General features: G+C 33.7%; 2 protein-coding genes across 3 annotated transcripts; one reads left to right on the top strand and one right to left on the bottom strand.

Moving 5' to 3' along the window:
- Positions 1-295: 295 nt before the first annotated feature.
- On the bottom strand, positions 296-1266 carry LOC128259848 (C-type lectin 37Da-like). The gene is made up of 2 exons (XM_052992455.1): positions 1143-1266; positions 296-1083 (listed from the first exon to the last, which is right to left on the bottom strand). Exons 1-2 carry the CDS (start codon positions 1228-1230, stop codon positions 626-628), a joined length of 546 nt encoding a protein of 181 aa, XP_052848415.1. The 5' UTR covers positions 1231-1266; the 3' UTR covers positions 296-625.
- A 1564-nt stretch (positions 1267-2830) lies between these two features.
- Positions 2831-5500, top strand: LOC128259846 (mpv17-like protein). 2 transcript variants are annotated; one of them, XM_052992454.1, is made up of 5 exons: positions 2992-3041; positions 3141-3232; positions 3934-4062; positions 4443-4555; positions 5127-5500. In XM_052992454.1, coding segments are annotated over exons 3-5 (351 nt in total). In that variant the 5' UTR covers positions 2992-3041; positions 3141-3232; positions 3934-4060; the 3' UTR covers positions 5363-5500. The 2 variants fall into 2 exon arrangements, with proteins under 2 accessions (XP_052848413.1, XP_052848414.1); XM_052992453.1 differs by lacking the exon at positions 3934-4062 and having other exon boundaries at positions 2831-3041.
- Positions 5501-13365: the final 7865 nt, after the last annotated feature.

Here is a 13365-nt window from a genome sequence, read left to right as displayed (position 1 = left end):
CTGATAAACTTTAGTTTATAAGCCAAGAAGATAAAGTATACACTTTTTTATAGCCATGAAGTAGTGTTATCGCTATGAGAGTTGAACTAGCCATATCACCATGAACACAAGAACAATCACATTAATAAAAGAAAAACATTATAACTACGTTTCTTTCAGATTTATACGATTGTATTCTAAGGTACAGTAAGGAACGATATGAAAAATGAAGAAAGCATTAAGGTATTTAAACATATAGAAGTTTAAATCTAAATGTATAGAAGTTTAATAGAATGGCTTGAGTATTTCTAAAAAGCTTCGTTTTAAATATAGCGTTTGTTCAAAGTTTTAAAAAAATAAAAATTACATTTTCTTTTTCAGTTAAATAAAAAATACATTTCGCCTTATCGAAGGACTGAGGAAAACAGTTAATTTTATACATTTTTTTCTGCATTTATAAAACACAAAGCCCAAAAATCGTATCATACTTTCTTATACTTTTTAGAGGTTTAATAAGAACTTATTTTTGTTCTGAATTAATGTTTAAAACAATTTTTTTATTCAAAAATTTATCAATAATATTTTATTCAGCATGCATTTTGATTCAATATTTGTTTATTACCTTTAACACTGTTTAATGAAACGATTACCAAATAACAAACGAGGCTGTCTTTGGATATAATCTTTCACATATGTAAAGTTTGGCTGATTCACAGTTCATGTCGTTTAACACATTATAATTGGTTACGGACCTTCGGTCCCCCAGCGCGTCACAATGCTCGATCCCATTTAGATTATTTGGTTCTCCCGGATACCAGATATTTAAAGTTAACGGTTGACCAGTTGAAAACCAATCATGTTTTCCCAGATTTGCCAAATCGGCACCTGAAGTCCAGTACACGTTATCTATACCATTCTTAAACAGATATTGATTTACCAAATCCCATTCTTCAATGGTCTCAAAAGCTACTAGATAGGCCTCCATCCGATGGCAAGATTCGGTTGCATCAAACCAGTTTTTTGCCGTTTTGGTTTCAATGTAATAATAGCCATGGCCGATCTTAACGAATGGAGCTGTTGTAATGTTCAGGTAATCTGGCACTCCTTCAGAAAAATTCCAAGAATTACAAACATCATTCTGTAGTTTTTATAAACAATATTACCATCTTCAATAGCTGGTATCACCTGAAAAGCTCCAACGAGAGAAAGTAGGCCCGAAAGTGTCCAGAGCACTGTGTACTTTATGAACATTTTGCGAAAACTGATTGACACCCCATTGAACTGATCAATTTTATACCTTTCGAGCTGCGCAATTATTTGAGAAAATCTTTGTTTAATTTAAGATACCCCACAAAGATTACAACCAAGTGTTTCCTGCCAATACTTACGCAAAGCTCTTGAAAAGCAAAAAATACGAGATATTAAATTTATTTCGATAAACATCTAAGGAACAACAAATAATACCAGAAAACGTTCTAGATATAAGTACGAAGTAATTTAACGTTTTCTGTCTGATAAGGTAAAAATATGTTCATTGTTTCCAATTAGTACTTAAAGGAAAAGTAAATAAAATGTATAATTGTACGTTTACTTATTGAAGTATAGAAAGTTTTGTAACTTTTTTTGTCTATATATATATGATGTTTTTTAACAAGAATGAAAGCAAACTTCGGAAAGCCGAAGTTCATATACCCTTGCAGCTATTGCAAGAATTAAATACTTTTGAAAACATTAAAATTATGATTTACTTGCTTATATGTTTAAAAACATTGAAGCTATGATGATTTGCAGCTCAATTATTAGATAGTTATTTTATATATTTATATTATTTCTATGGGAGCTATATGATATAGTCGTCCGATTTTGATGAATTTAAAACCGTAATTCTGAAATAGTTACCCAATACTATATGTGAAAGAACTAAGAAAAAAATTAAAAACAGCTAAGTTTTAATTTTTTTTAATTTTTTTTTACGATTGTTCCTATGGGAGCTATATGATATAGTCGTCCGATTTTGATGAAATATAAACAGTAATTCTGAAATAATTAACCATAACTATATGTCGAAGAACTAAAAAAAAAATTAAAAAAACAGCAAAGTTATAATTTTTTTTGTATTTATTTTTCCGATTGTTCCTATGGGAGCTATATGCTATAGTCGTTCGATCCGGCTCGTTCCGACTTATATACTACCTGCAATAGAAAGACAACTTTTGTGAAAGTTTCATGAAGATATCTTTAAAATTGAGAGACTAGAAACGGACGGACAGACGGACGGACAGACGGACATGGCTAGATCGACTCGCCTAGTGATGCTGATCAAGAATATATATACTTTATAGGGTCGGAGATGTCTCCTTCACTGCGTTGCAAACTTCTGACTGAAATTATAATACCCTCTGCAAGGGTATAAAAAAATGCACTTACAAAATACTCCGAGCTACAATTATTTGTATATGTGTATTTAATTTCCGGTAATAGTTGTTTGTTGACTGTGTTCTTAACTCTTTGTAGTGATATATAAAGTATTTTTTTTTTTCATATTATTTTAAAGCCTTTTTATTTCTCTTTAGTTTGTTCAAAATGTATCTTATCTGTATGGGCTGATAAGCAACCTGCAGATATTGCTCAAAAGCAAACTGCAGTTACAAGCTTTTATTAAACAACAAAAGCGATACATGGAATTTTCTCCTAGAGTTTTGCAAGCGTTAAAAACATAAACGTAAACATTTGTATTTTCTCTCTTAGGTTACCACCTTTCTCTTTTTGATTTTTTTGTTGGCTCTCTGTTACTCACTGATTGTCTTTTGTAACAGCTGAGCTGCAGTTTGGAAATTTTCGTCAGTAAAGCTTCGTCAACGTTGGCGGCTGGCCGCTTCCAAGAAATTTTTATACAAAATTAATCGAATTTAAGCAAGCACAGGAAGATAATGGCGCGGTTGATATCGGGAGTCCGTACTTTATTCCGTCAATATCCATTCGTCACCAATAGCGCCATCTATGGGAGTCTGTATGTGGGCGCCGAATACTCGCAGCAATTCGCATCGAAACGCTGGCTGGCCGTAAGTTATAGTAATCTAGTGTAGAATGTGGGGAATACGGGGATGGGATGTACCCGAGGGGTATCTGGCGATTTCTAATCAGATTTATGTGCCTTGTAGCCGGCGGCCGAGCGCGAGGATATCGATTATGCAACAATAGGAAGATATGCTGTAATGGGCACCGCAGTCTATGCCCCAACCCTTTACTTTTGGTTTGTGCCCACCAGATAATTAAATCTTTACATATGTACTTTTTTTTGTATATAAAAAACAGCAGGGGTCAACGTAATAGCTCTAAGTTTTCTTTGTTTATTTTAATATTAATCTATGCAAAAAATTTTTTTTTCTATTAAAAACTCAAACCTTAAAATTTTAGAAAAAAAATATTTTAAAACCGTATCTAAGATCTTTGCTTAGATAAACTATGAGATAATCTCTTACAAATTTTGAGTTCAGACCTTATAGATAATTTTCACATAAAACTTTAGAAAACAAGAATTTTTTTCTTAAAATATGTTCCATTAATATTAAAAAGAATTCAATTTTTTGGTTTTTTTTTTTTATTGAAAGTATATTGACTTTATATTACTATATTTTTTACTTTTTATTATTAGTACGGCATTCATTCAATTGGAAAATAAGAGTTTTAACGGTAAACAATCAGAGTTATTATCTTGACCGCAGTTGTGTCTGCACACTCACACATCGGTGAACCAGTCAATTTACTTACACTTACATGCTCGCCATTTAACCATTCTTTTTATTTCCTCAATTTGCTTTGCCGTACGCTTCTGTTGTTGTTTTCGACTTTTATCAATTTGTTTACAGTTTCGTAAAAGCTCCACGAGCACGTGTCGCAAAGTCAAGAGCATGTCTCTTCGCCACTCACTTTCTCTTAAAACTTTCTCTTTAGAAGCACCATCTGCCACCAGAGCACAAAGCTTTTCCTCTAAGATTAACAAGAGGGGAAAGCTATCGAAAAGCACGCAACGCACTAAGTAATTGAGGCATATGTGCACGACCATAAAAAGCAAAATGCAATGTAAGTTATGAATGATAAAGTATAAAGGAAATCAGCTAAGAAGAATCACCAAAACCAACACCAAACAATAAAAAACAGAAAACACACAAGGCTAAATAAACACGAAGACACCAGAAAATACACAACGATATACATACATCGAAATTGCAGGAACTCAAAATATATATATATAAATATAATATCTAACATTTACTAAAAAATATACACCATTAATTTAACTCAAACGTACATGTAAATAATTTGTATTTCAAAACCAATGATTAATGATTAGTCCACAAAGCAATCTATAAACTTACTCATCCTGCCTGCTTCTGCATTTTTGATTAAATCAAAGGTTAATAAAGGTTTATTTTACGCTAATTCAATTACAAATTTCTTAGGTATAAATGGTTAGATCGCGTTCTTCCCGGCACTACCAAAATTGTAATAGTAAAAAAATTGGTATTGGATCAATTTGTATTAACGCCATATCTACTGACTGTGTTTTATGCAGGTAAGTAAGAGATATCTATTACTAAAGTTTTGCAAATAAAGTAACTAAAAACATTACAGAAGGATAATTTTTATTGACTAATCAATTATTTGAGCTATCTATTATAAAGTATTGTAATATTATAGGATCCTGTAAAAAGAGAAATTAATCCTGTAAAAAGAATAATAAATAATATACAAGTATTTTGAAATATTTGCAACTTTAAAAGTTTTGCTTTATACAAAATATAAATATAAGTTTGGCTGTTCTAACTTAAAACATTTTTGCAGCGTTATTTTGCAACAAAAGTAAAAGTTTCCATTCAAAAATATTTAATTTGTACAAAAAAATTAATTATAAAATAATATAATTTTGTTTCTTACATTGCCTTAAAATATTTAAATAGGTTTAATTAAATTTTTGATTTTTACATTTATTAACCATTTTGAATAGTTAACAATATGATACAGACTCGATATGCAATGTGCTAAATTTCCTGGATATTACAGTTCTAAAAGACGATTATATCTTTGAATTTAAAAAGCTAATATTCCTTAATTAAAAAATAAAGACTAAAGTTCATTTTTTTCAGGCATGTCCATTATGGAGGGCTCTGAGGATACTTTCCTGGAATTGCGCGAGAAGTTCGTGCCGACCTTCGTGCGTTCTTGTATTTTCTGGCTACCAGCTCAGGCTTTGAACTTTTCCCTGGTAGCGCCACGATTCCGAGTTATTTATATGGGTGTTTGCGGTCTGATCTGGGTAAATATTCTGTGCTGGACCAAGAGGCAGAGTCTACCGGTGACAGCCAAATCAAACGCAACCTAATCAACAGCAACTGTGGCTTCCATAAGGAAGTCCGAAATATAGAGTTAACATCAATGTACAGATTAAACCCGTGTACAAATTCTTACTTGGATTTTGACAATGCATTGCCAAATAAAGACAGACGCGAAAATTTTTCTAGTTGGTGTTTATAGAGTTATTTGTTTAACCTGGTTGCAATACGCTGGCATACAGTGCGTATGATTGATGTTCCCATAAACGGAAACTCATCAATTACTACTTACCCTCTATTCATCTCTATTTGAGAGTGTGTGTGTGTGTCTGCTGCTGATCAGCGTGTGTAAACGTGTTTAATTGTGTGCGTGTGTGCGTAAATGTTTCCATCAATATTTGCCACACACAAACTGAAACAACAACAACCAAAACCATCTCAGATTCAGATATCCTACTTCGATAAAATGGCAACTATTGTGCCAAATGCAAAAGGAAATTTGTGGGCCAGCCGTAAAAACGCCTTAATGTATTTAGTCGGTAAATGAATTCTTCCTGGGATGAGAAATTAGAGATGAGATAATATCAAAAGACGCGATTTATTGGGATATAACCTCTAGTTAAACTTTGACTTGACTATTTGCGGAAATATATGTAACTCGGTCGTCCGACAAAGATTAAGATTAAATAAACATACATTTTTAATAATAGTAATCTTAACTCAATTTAAATCATTATTATTAAATAAAAATTAATTAAAAAAGATTACCCCAAAAAAATTTTTTTAAATAAAATTGTTGTGCAAGATATGGGCTTAAGCTAAGGTAAAATAAACGATTTAAATTAAGTCTGTCATAAACCCTAATAAATAGTTAAAGGCAACACTGGAATTTATGGATATATTAACTGTTTAAAAATTGACTTAAATCTATTTAGATAACCGTTACCCAGCCAACAAACGCCGTCAATCCTTCCAAGGGATCGGAACCACTTGCAACTAGTTTACAAAATTTTGTAGCAAATAATTATTCGTCTAAGTTTCTCATGGACATCTTCCTAAGCCTTTGTAGTCTACCTATACCTCACCTCAGTGTAAATAAAGCAACTTATATCTTTGTTTCTATCAGATCATACCATTAGTTACCAAGTTTATGGTCCAAACTCAGCATTATTCAATATCCGTTGTTATGAGACTGTTAATATAGGAACAAATATTATGTTCACGATACCGATTTTCAGGTGGAATGCAAACTCTTAAATCGTTGGTGGTTTCAGCAACCCTGGATATCTTCGCATTAGACTCCCTCGTTTTTTTTTTTAATATAACCTTTCTATACAATCTACAAATTTATGTTAGCCCCCTTACAGTCATTCAAGTTGTGCAATAGACTTAATACTCGCTGATACATGCAAGGCACAAAGGCTCGGACTGAGTATTTCAAAAATAGACATTGTAATCTAAACAAGTGGTAGATGCTGTTCTAATAAAAGGAAATTTTTTAATAATACAACTGCAAAAAATCCTACGGGAGTAGAAAAGCAAATAAAAATCGGAATTACTTTGGCGAGCAAAGTAAACTGTATTCTAATAAAAAGATGTTGTTTTGCTATTAAAATGTTCATACTAAAACAAGAGAGACCGCTATGGTCGAGTTTTCCGATTATTAGATACCTGATACAAACTTCAGCTTAGCTTAGCTTTATAAATACCTACAGATATGCCCTTAATTTTTTTATTAAAAAAATGTTGATTACTAACAATTTTTTTTTTATTTTTAAAAACGTTTTTTAATTTAAAACCTTTTGTGTTGAAAACGATTCTTTTTAATTCGAATTTTGTAAGAACAGCTTTTTAAACGTTTTAAATTTAAAAATGGTATAATTTGTAAAATTGAAATTTGTTTTATTTAGCTTTATTTATTTTAATTAGACTGCCTTAGAGCTTATTCATATAAGCATTCATAAGGAAAATTATCATAATTCATCATTTATCCTGGACATCGCACTTTTATTTATGTCACAAGTTTTTGCCAGACATTCGTGGCTAAATGCATTGTAATTCCCTCGTCGCATTAACTTTTTGCCTAATTATTGCTCATCTCTAGCATCTCGGCCGATTGATGCCCCTGACCTCCCCGAGCGCCTTACTAAACTAATTAGACGTGGCGTGTTTTTGGCTGCCTCCAACTGCCTGCCAACCTCACTCCCCCAATTTCCACCCAATGTTAATGCGTGAGTGTGTGCGTCTGTTTAACTTATTGCTGTCTATTTAAATTGCAATTTGTCAATATGCGTGTGTATAGCATTGCCACACGCCCATCTGGGAGCCACCTTCATTTCCCATACCGCATCCCTGTTTTTCCCCAAAGTTTTCCATCTACACACGCACAAATTGTAGAGTACAGATATACAATTATAAAATGTTATCTGTTTAGTTAACAAATTCTAGCAATAAAATTGCGTTTTCTCGAAATAGGTATAAAACTTGTTCTAAAGTTATCAAAGAGGAATAAAGGTAAAACACCAAAAAGGGTTTGTATGATGCACTTGCCATTATGTTAAAGATCTTTAAGCTAATCCTAATAAATTAACAAAAATGCTGATAGTGAGTAGTAATTGAGGCGGTAAAATTAAAAAGGCAAACCTTGAATTATGTAATAATAAAAACTTTGTGACAATAAATGTAGCAAGCACTTTATTATTTCTTTTATTTAAATTCTAAGATCCAATAAAAATTACTTCATAAGCTTATAATAACCATTATTTCTATTAAAAAAGTATTTGCTATATTGTGTTCAAACTGATGCTTTAAATTTATAAATAAGTCGAATATTAGAATAATTTTCTCATTAGTATACTCCGACTTACTTTAAGTGCTTTTTCTCCGTGTAGGCAGCCGTACAATTAAACTTCTTGTACAGTCATTAACAGCACATAACGTTGGGCCAGCCCGTGTCCAGACTGAACTTGCTAAACTTGGCAGACATCGTAGCTCCTGTTCTGCGGACTTTTCCTCCCAAAACTCCCCTTCGCCTAGCAGCGACTACTTCCTTTGGGCCCTCCTCTGAAGGTCCTTTTCCCCACTCCTTTGACTTTGACGTCGACTTCTTCGCTGAATTCTCTAGGTTGCTGCTGGTTCCTGGTTTATTTTTCTATGTTTCTTTTTTTTTTATTTACATCCGCTTGTTTGTTCAAAGCGGAAAATTAATTCCATCTTGGCTTGTTTCCGTTTATCTTGAAAAAGTATTTCGTCGTCTTTTCGCTTTATATCGTAGTCGACCGCCTCGCCCCTTCAACGCCGTCCCACTTTGTTTTACTTTTATTTTTCGACAGCCTGCTGACCAGCTGAAAACTGCTTTTCCTACTTTATATTTGAGTGTAGAGCTGGGGCTAGGGACTATTTACTTCATCTACTGGATTTTTTGGGTGCTTTGTTGGTTCTGTTTTGAAATTAAGGGTATTAGCGGTTTGTTGAGCGGTTCGGACAGCGATATATAAGTGCGAAACATATTTTGATCTTATCATGGAGTCATGTAAGAGGAACGTTAACTGACTAACTGATACTGAATACTCAATACTGAATACAAAAAAAAAATAAATTAATAAATAATCAGTTTATTTGTTTTATTTTAAGCTAATGATTAATTCCTATCAGTTTCAATTAAAATGTATTTTTCAAAATAATATATATATTAATTTGTATTTTAAATAACTAAATACATTTATGATCGTTCCTATTTTATAAAATTAAAAATGTATTTTTGAAGTCTTAAAAAACATCTGTGCATTAAGTTGTATGCGAAATGTTTAAATTTAACTAAGTTATGTCGCTTTCCCCATTTTATTCCCATTCATTTTCTGATTTTTCTAATTAAGTTTTAAGTAATAGTCGTGCGGTTTTTTTAAAATTATAATCTAAATTGTATCTTAGAGAGCATACGTAAGTGTTTAAAAGGGACGATGTTAAATTTTTGAAGGTTTTTTGTATGACAGCTATATGATATAGTCGTCCAAACTTGCCTGTAAAAATATGCCTTTCGGAAAAGTTAGGTTCAGTAGACATTTAAACTGCGATGCAACTGCTCTAGTGATGCTGATCAAGAAATATATCCAAACTTTAGCACTTTTTTTTCAGATAAAAAATTTAAAGCTACAATTGAACCGACGACACAACGCATTTTGAGATCTATCTATGGCAAATATAAACGCTTATTTTAAAATTAAATTTTAATGAAATTGTTTACGTTTAAAAGTGGTACGGGTTTGGTTTTCTGCGTTACAAGCATCTGAAAGTAATAATAACCTTTGCAACGGCAAACAAACTGTACATTTACCACTGAACTAAAATGTTTTTTTTTTTAATTGAAATTAACCAAAATTCATTTTGGTTTCGTGCAGTGTTTTAAAAAAACTATTGATTTATGAACATATTTTATGTTAATACAAATTCTTCGATCTCTCTAGTAATTTTCACTTTAGAGAATACAAACTTCTGCATCAATGCCCAATCGTGTTTGGCTTTCCACTTTTGTTTTGCTTTCGCTGTTGCTTTTGGGTGGGGGGTAGGTGGAAGGTCCTTGGCCACGCCCACTTCCTGTCGCTCCAGTCATCGAGGCGTGATACCAGCGCGTCGCCCACCACACGTACATTAAATTAAAAATTAATTTACAAAAATAAACAGAGTTATGCCAGAGGAGGCATCTCCCGAGCGATACCGAGCGACCATAAGAAGCTAATACTAATGCTGCTTCATTTGATTCAATTACCGGAAGCAGTCCGTCCGGCGGAGTGGAACGGAACGTTACGGAACAGGACCGCCGGACTCCACTGCTCGGCAATTTTAGTGTTTGTCTTGGACACGCGGCAGGAAGTTGGCCGGCTGTCTAAGCATCTGGCCATCCATCCTCCTTCAAGGACTTGTCGTAATTACCGCACAAGACAAATAGAAAATGGCGTAAAAACGAGAAATTAATCAACGTTTGGCACCCAGTCCCAGTCCCCAGCCCTCGGCCATCGGCCACTCGATATAGGTATGTATAGTCGAACTCCATCCAACCGTCCATCCATCCGTCCTGATTGCGATTCGATGTGAAGCGCTTGGCAAATATGACAGCGGCCAACATCGCTAAACTACTGCCAAGCGCTTAAAATGGTGGAGCGGTGACTTTTTGAAATGGCACTGAGAGCGTGACTTGCCCGGCAATGATTTCCGACTTAATTTTATTATTATTTATTTTTACACAGTTTCAATTGCAGACCTTCCAACAAACGTTCTTAATTTTTCTCATTTTCCTATTTATACTTGAGTAATAGAAAGGTTAAAATAAATATATTCAATTATAGAAATAGTAATTATTGGACTTTATTATTTTAATTACAAATAATCCTTTTTTTTACTTTACTTCCCTTTTGTTGCCGCAATTGTGTGACTTCTGAATCATATAGCTCCCATGGGAACCAAACGATATCATGTAGCTGCCATAGGAATACTTGAGCTGAAAATCATCATAGCTTCAATGTTTTTAAACATATACGCGTGTAAATCGAAAATTATATGTTTAAAGGAATATTTAATTTTTGCAATCGCTGCAAGGGTATATAAACTTCGGCTGACCGGAGTTTGCTTCTTTTCTTGTTTTTAAATACAAACAATAATACCAATGTAAATTACCAGTGCCAATTGTCTAACACTATAGGTAAAAAGGATTTATTAAATATTACCAACACTTTTCAAAGTAATACAATACTTAATTTTTGCAACACTGTTCGAATCGAAAACGCAGTCATCTTTTCAGTTAGTGCCTAACAAACCTTTCAGTCTTTTGAGTGAGCTCCGATTCTGATTGACAAAAGAGCATTTACCAGTTTTGGAGTTTTGCCAATAATATTATATCCGCTGTTTGGACCTCAACTCTTTCTGTGAGTACTTTTATATCAACAAAAAGTGTTTTTTATTATAATATTCTCGATTCTCGATTGGTTCTTTGAAAAAATATTTGTTTTTATCTAAGAAACCATTATAATTTTTAATTAGACATTTGTATTTGAAATTATTTTACCTTATGGCCACAAATTGTTTCTAAGGAAGACCTAATTTGCACTCGAAAGGGTTAATTGGTGTTGGACTTCCCTGTGGAATACCTTGATCATCTTTGTCAAGTGCTCTCGCCTATTGGCCTGGTTTGAAGATTGTCCTGTCTGATGACCACTTCGCGCGAAGAGGCATTATAATTTTAAACTACTTCTCCCAGGACCCCCCTTTTTTTCAGCACACCCCTGTTCGGCGGGGGGACATCCTGGCGCGGCACATTTGTTCGCCGGCATGTGAAAATTGATTGCTGTTGTTCATAGCTGCGGGATATGGCCAAAGTTTTTAAGTTCCCAACGCCGGTCCCCCGGTTCTGGGAAACCCCAGAAACCCAACGCCACGCCCACTTATTTCCCAGCCCCGGCTTTCGGCTTTCGGTTGTTGTTTGGGCGCTGAAAAGCTGAAAACAATGCGAATTTTCCTCGCGGGTCTGCGTCGCCTTGGACCGAGTCTTCTCCTCCTTCTGGGCCTTTTTTTCTGTCCGTTGTATTATTAAGAAAGTTTTATATTTTTTTGTCGGTTTGGGGTTGGAGTATATTTACATTTGGCAGTTGGCTGCGTTAAGCGGCTTGCGTTGCTAGGGAAATTCTGTGAAAAGCCAGGGAAAGGGGCCGGGAAAATATCTCGGACGAGCGATGGTCAGAAAATTTGTTGCTGGTGCTGAAATTTTTAATACTCTGTTACCTTGTCGTGCAGACAATTTGATGCCAATGGGAATATGAGTTTTCCCTCTACTTTTCCCTTGTTTTTTTCGGGTTTTCGGCTGTAGTGCTATAAAAACCTATATATATTTATATGTATGGAACGGAGTGTGAGACGGCCTCGTGTAGCTTTATAATTAAGGAAAGACGAGGCGAAAACAAAGGAATAATAGCAAACTAAGAGCTTGGCAACCGTTGGCAAGAGATTTCACCCATAGAGTGCCTGTTGATATGGCTCACCTTTAAATGCTTCGGGGGTTAAGGGCCGAACATGAAATACAACATGAAAATTCGGCGAATTGGAAGATAGTAATACAATAGTTTATAGGTGGGAAAATATTTAAGTAAATATAGAAAAGGCAATATTTAGAAAAGTGTTCTTAAAAGGGTTTCTACTCTCGAGGCGAGAAATTAAGTGGTTTTTTAGGGAGTTAATTGCAAAAGTTCAACCGCAAAGAAAACATTTATCATTTTCAAAACATTTTTATTATTGAGAAAAATCTGTGTGAAAAACGCACCTAAAAAACTTTTTATAGAAACTAAAGTTAGTTACATGGATTTTAAATTATTGGGTATGAAAACATTCTGAATTAGATAAGTTTTAAACTAATACCACGAATGTATTGAAATGAATCTAAAAACTGTAGGGACTATAACATTAAGCTTTGAGGTACTGTCTGTAGTTTATTTTCAGCACTTTCTTATTAAAACTAATACCTAATACCTACTTTCAATGAAGTGATATGCTTTCATTTTAGTGTTCTACCATACATAATTATTCTGAAATTCTAAAATTTATAAAATTTTTCTTTATGTACAATCAAAATTATTAACTTTAATTTTATCTTTCGTAGTTCAAACAGAATTCTTGTACTTTTGAAAACCTTTCCTCGCAGTTCTGATTCTGGCACAGAACAATCATTTTTACAGCACACTCAAATGTTTGCACACATTTCGTTTAATTTTATCATTCAAGACAGATCACATTTATACGAGAGCACTAATTACCAAAAAAAGAGCCAGAATGCAATTCTACTGTTTAAACCCCCACATCTTTGGCTGAATAATAAAACTGGCAAATTGAAATTGCAATTTTGGATTATCTCCCATCGGGCATTCGATAAATTAAAAACGATAGCCCCGACAAAAGGCCAAACCCATTAACCCACTCGTGGAGCAAGGTCAGCTAAGCAATTAAAAGCGAAAACGGGCTGTGCATAAATGTAACAAAATAACGCACACATTGTGGTTTTAATGCCCACCTC

The sequence above is a fragment of the Drosophila gunungcola genome, assembly GCF_025200985.1.
Source record: "Drosophila gunungcola strain Sukarami chromosome 3L unlocalized genomic scaffold, Dgunungcola_SK_2 000009F, whole genome shotgun sequence".
NCBI classification, from domain to species: Eukaryota; Metazoa; Arthropoda; class Insecta; order Diptera; family Drosophilidae; genus Drosophila; species Drosophila gunungcola.
The sequence above is the reverse complement of the archived record's forward strand: the minus strand, read 5'-3'. Positions and strand labels throughout refer to the sequence as shown.

Bases quoted from the DNA above. Each gene is read 5' to 3' on its own strand.
- LOC128259846 (XM_052992453.1), top strand. From the start codon at position 2,910: ATGGCGCGGTTGATATCGGGAGTCCGTACTTTATTCCGTCAATATCCA. The intron at 3,042-3,140 runs GTAAGTTATAGT...TGTGCCTTGTAG, and splicing joins CATCGAAACGCTGGCTGGCC to CCGGCGGCCGAGCGCGAGGA. The intron at 3,233-4,442 runs GTTTGTGCCCAC...CAAATTTCTTAG, and splicing joins GCCCCAACCCTTTACTTTTG to GTATAAATGGTTAGATCGCG.
- LOC128259848 (XM_052992455.1), bottom strand. From the start codon at position 1,230: ATGTTCATAAAGTACACAGTGCTCTGGACACTTTCGGGCCTACTTTCT. The intron at 1,084-1,142 runs GTAATATTGTTT...ATTTTTCTGAAG, and splicing joins GATACCAGCTATTGAAGATG to GAGTGCCAGATTACCTGAAC.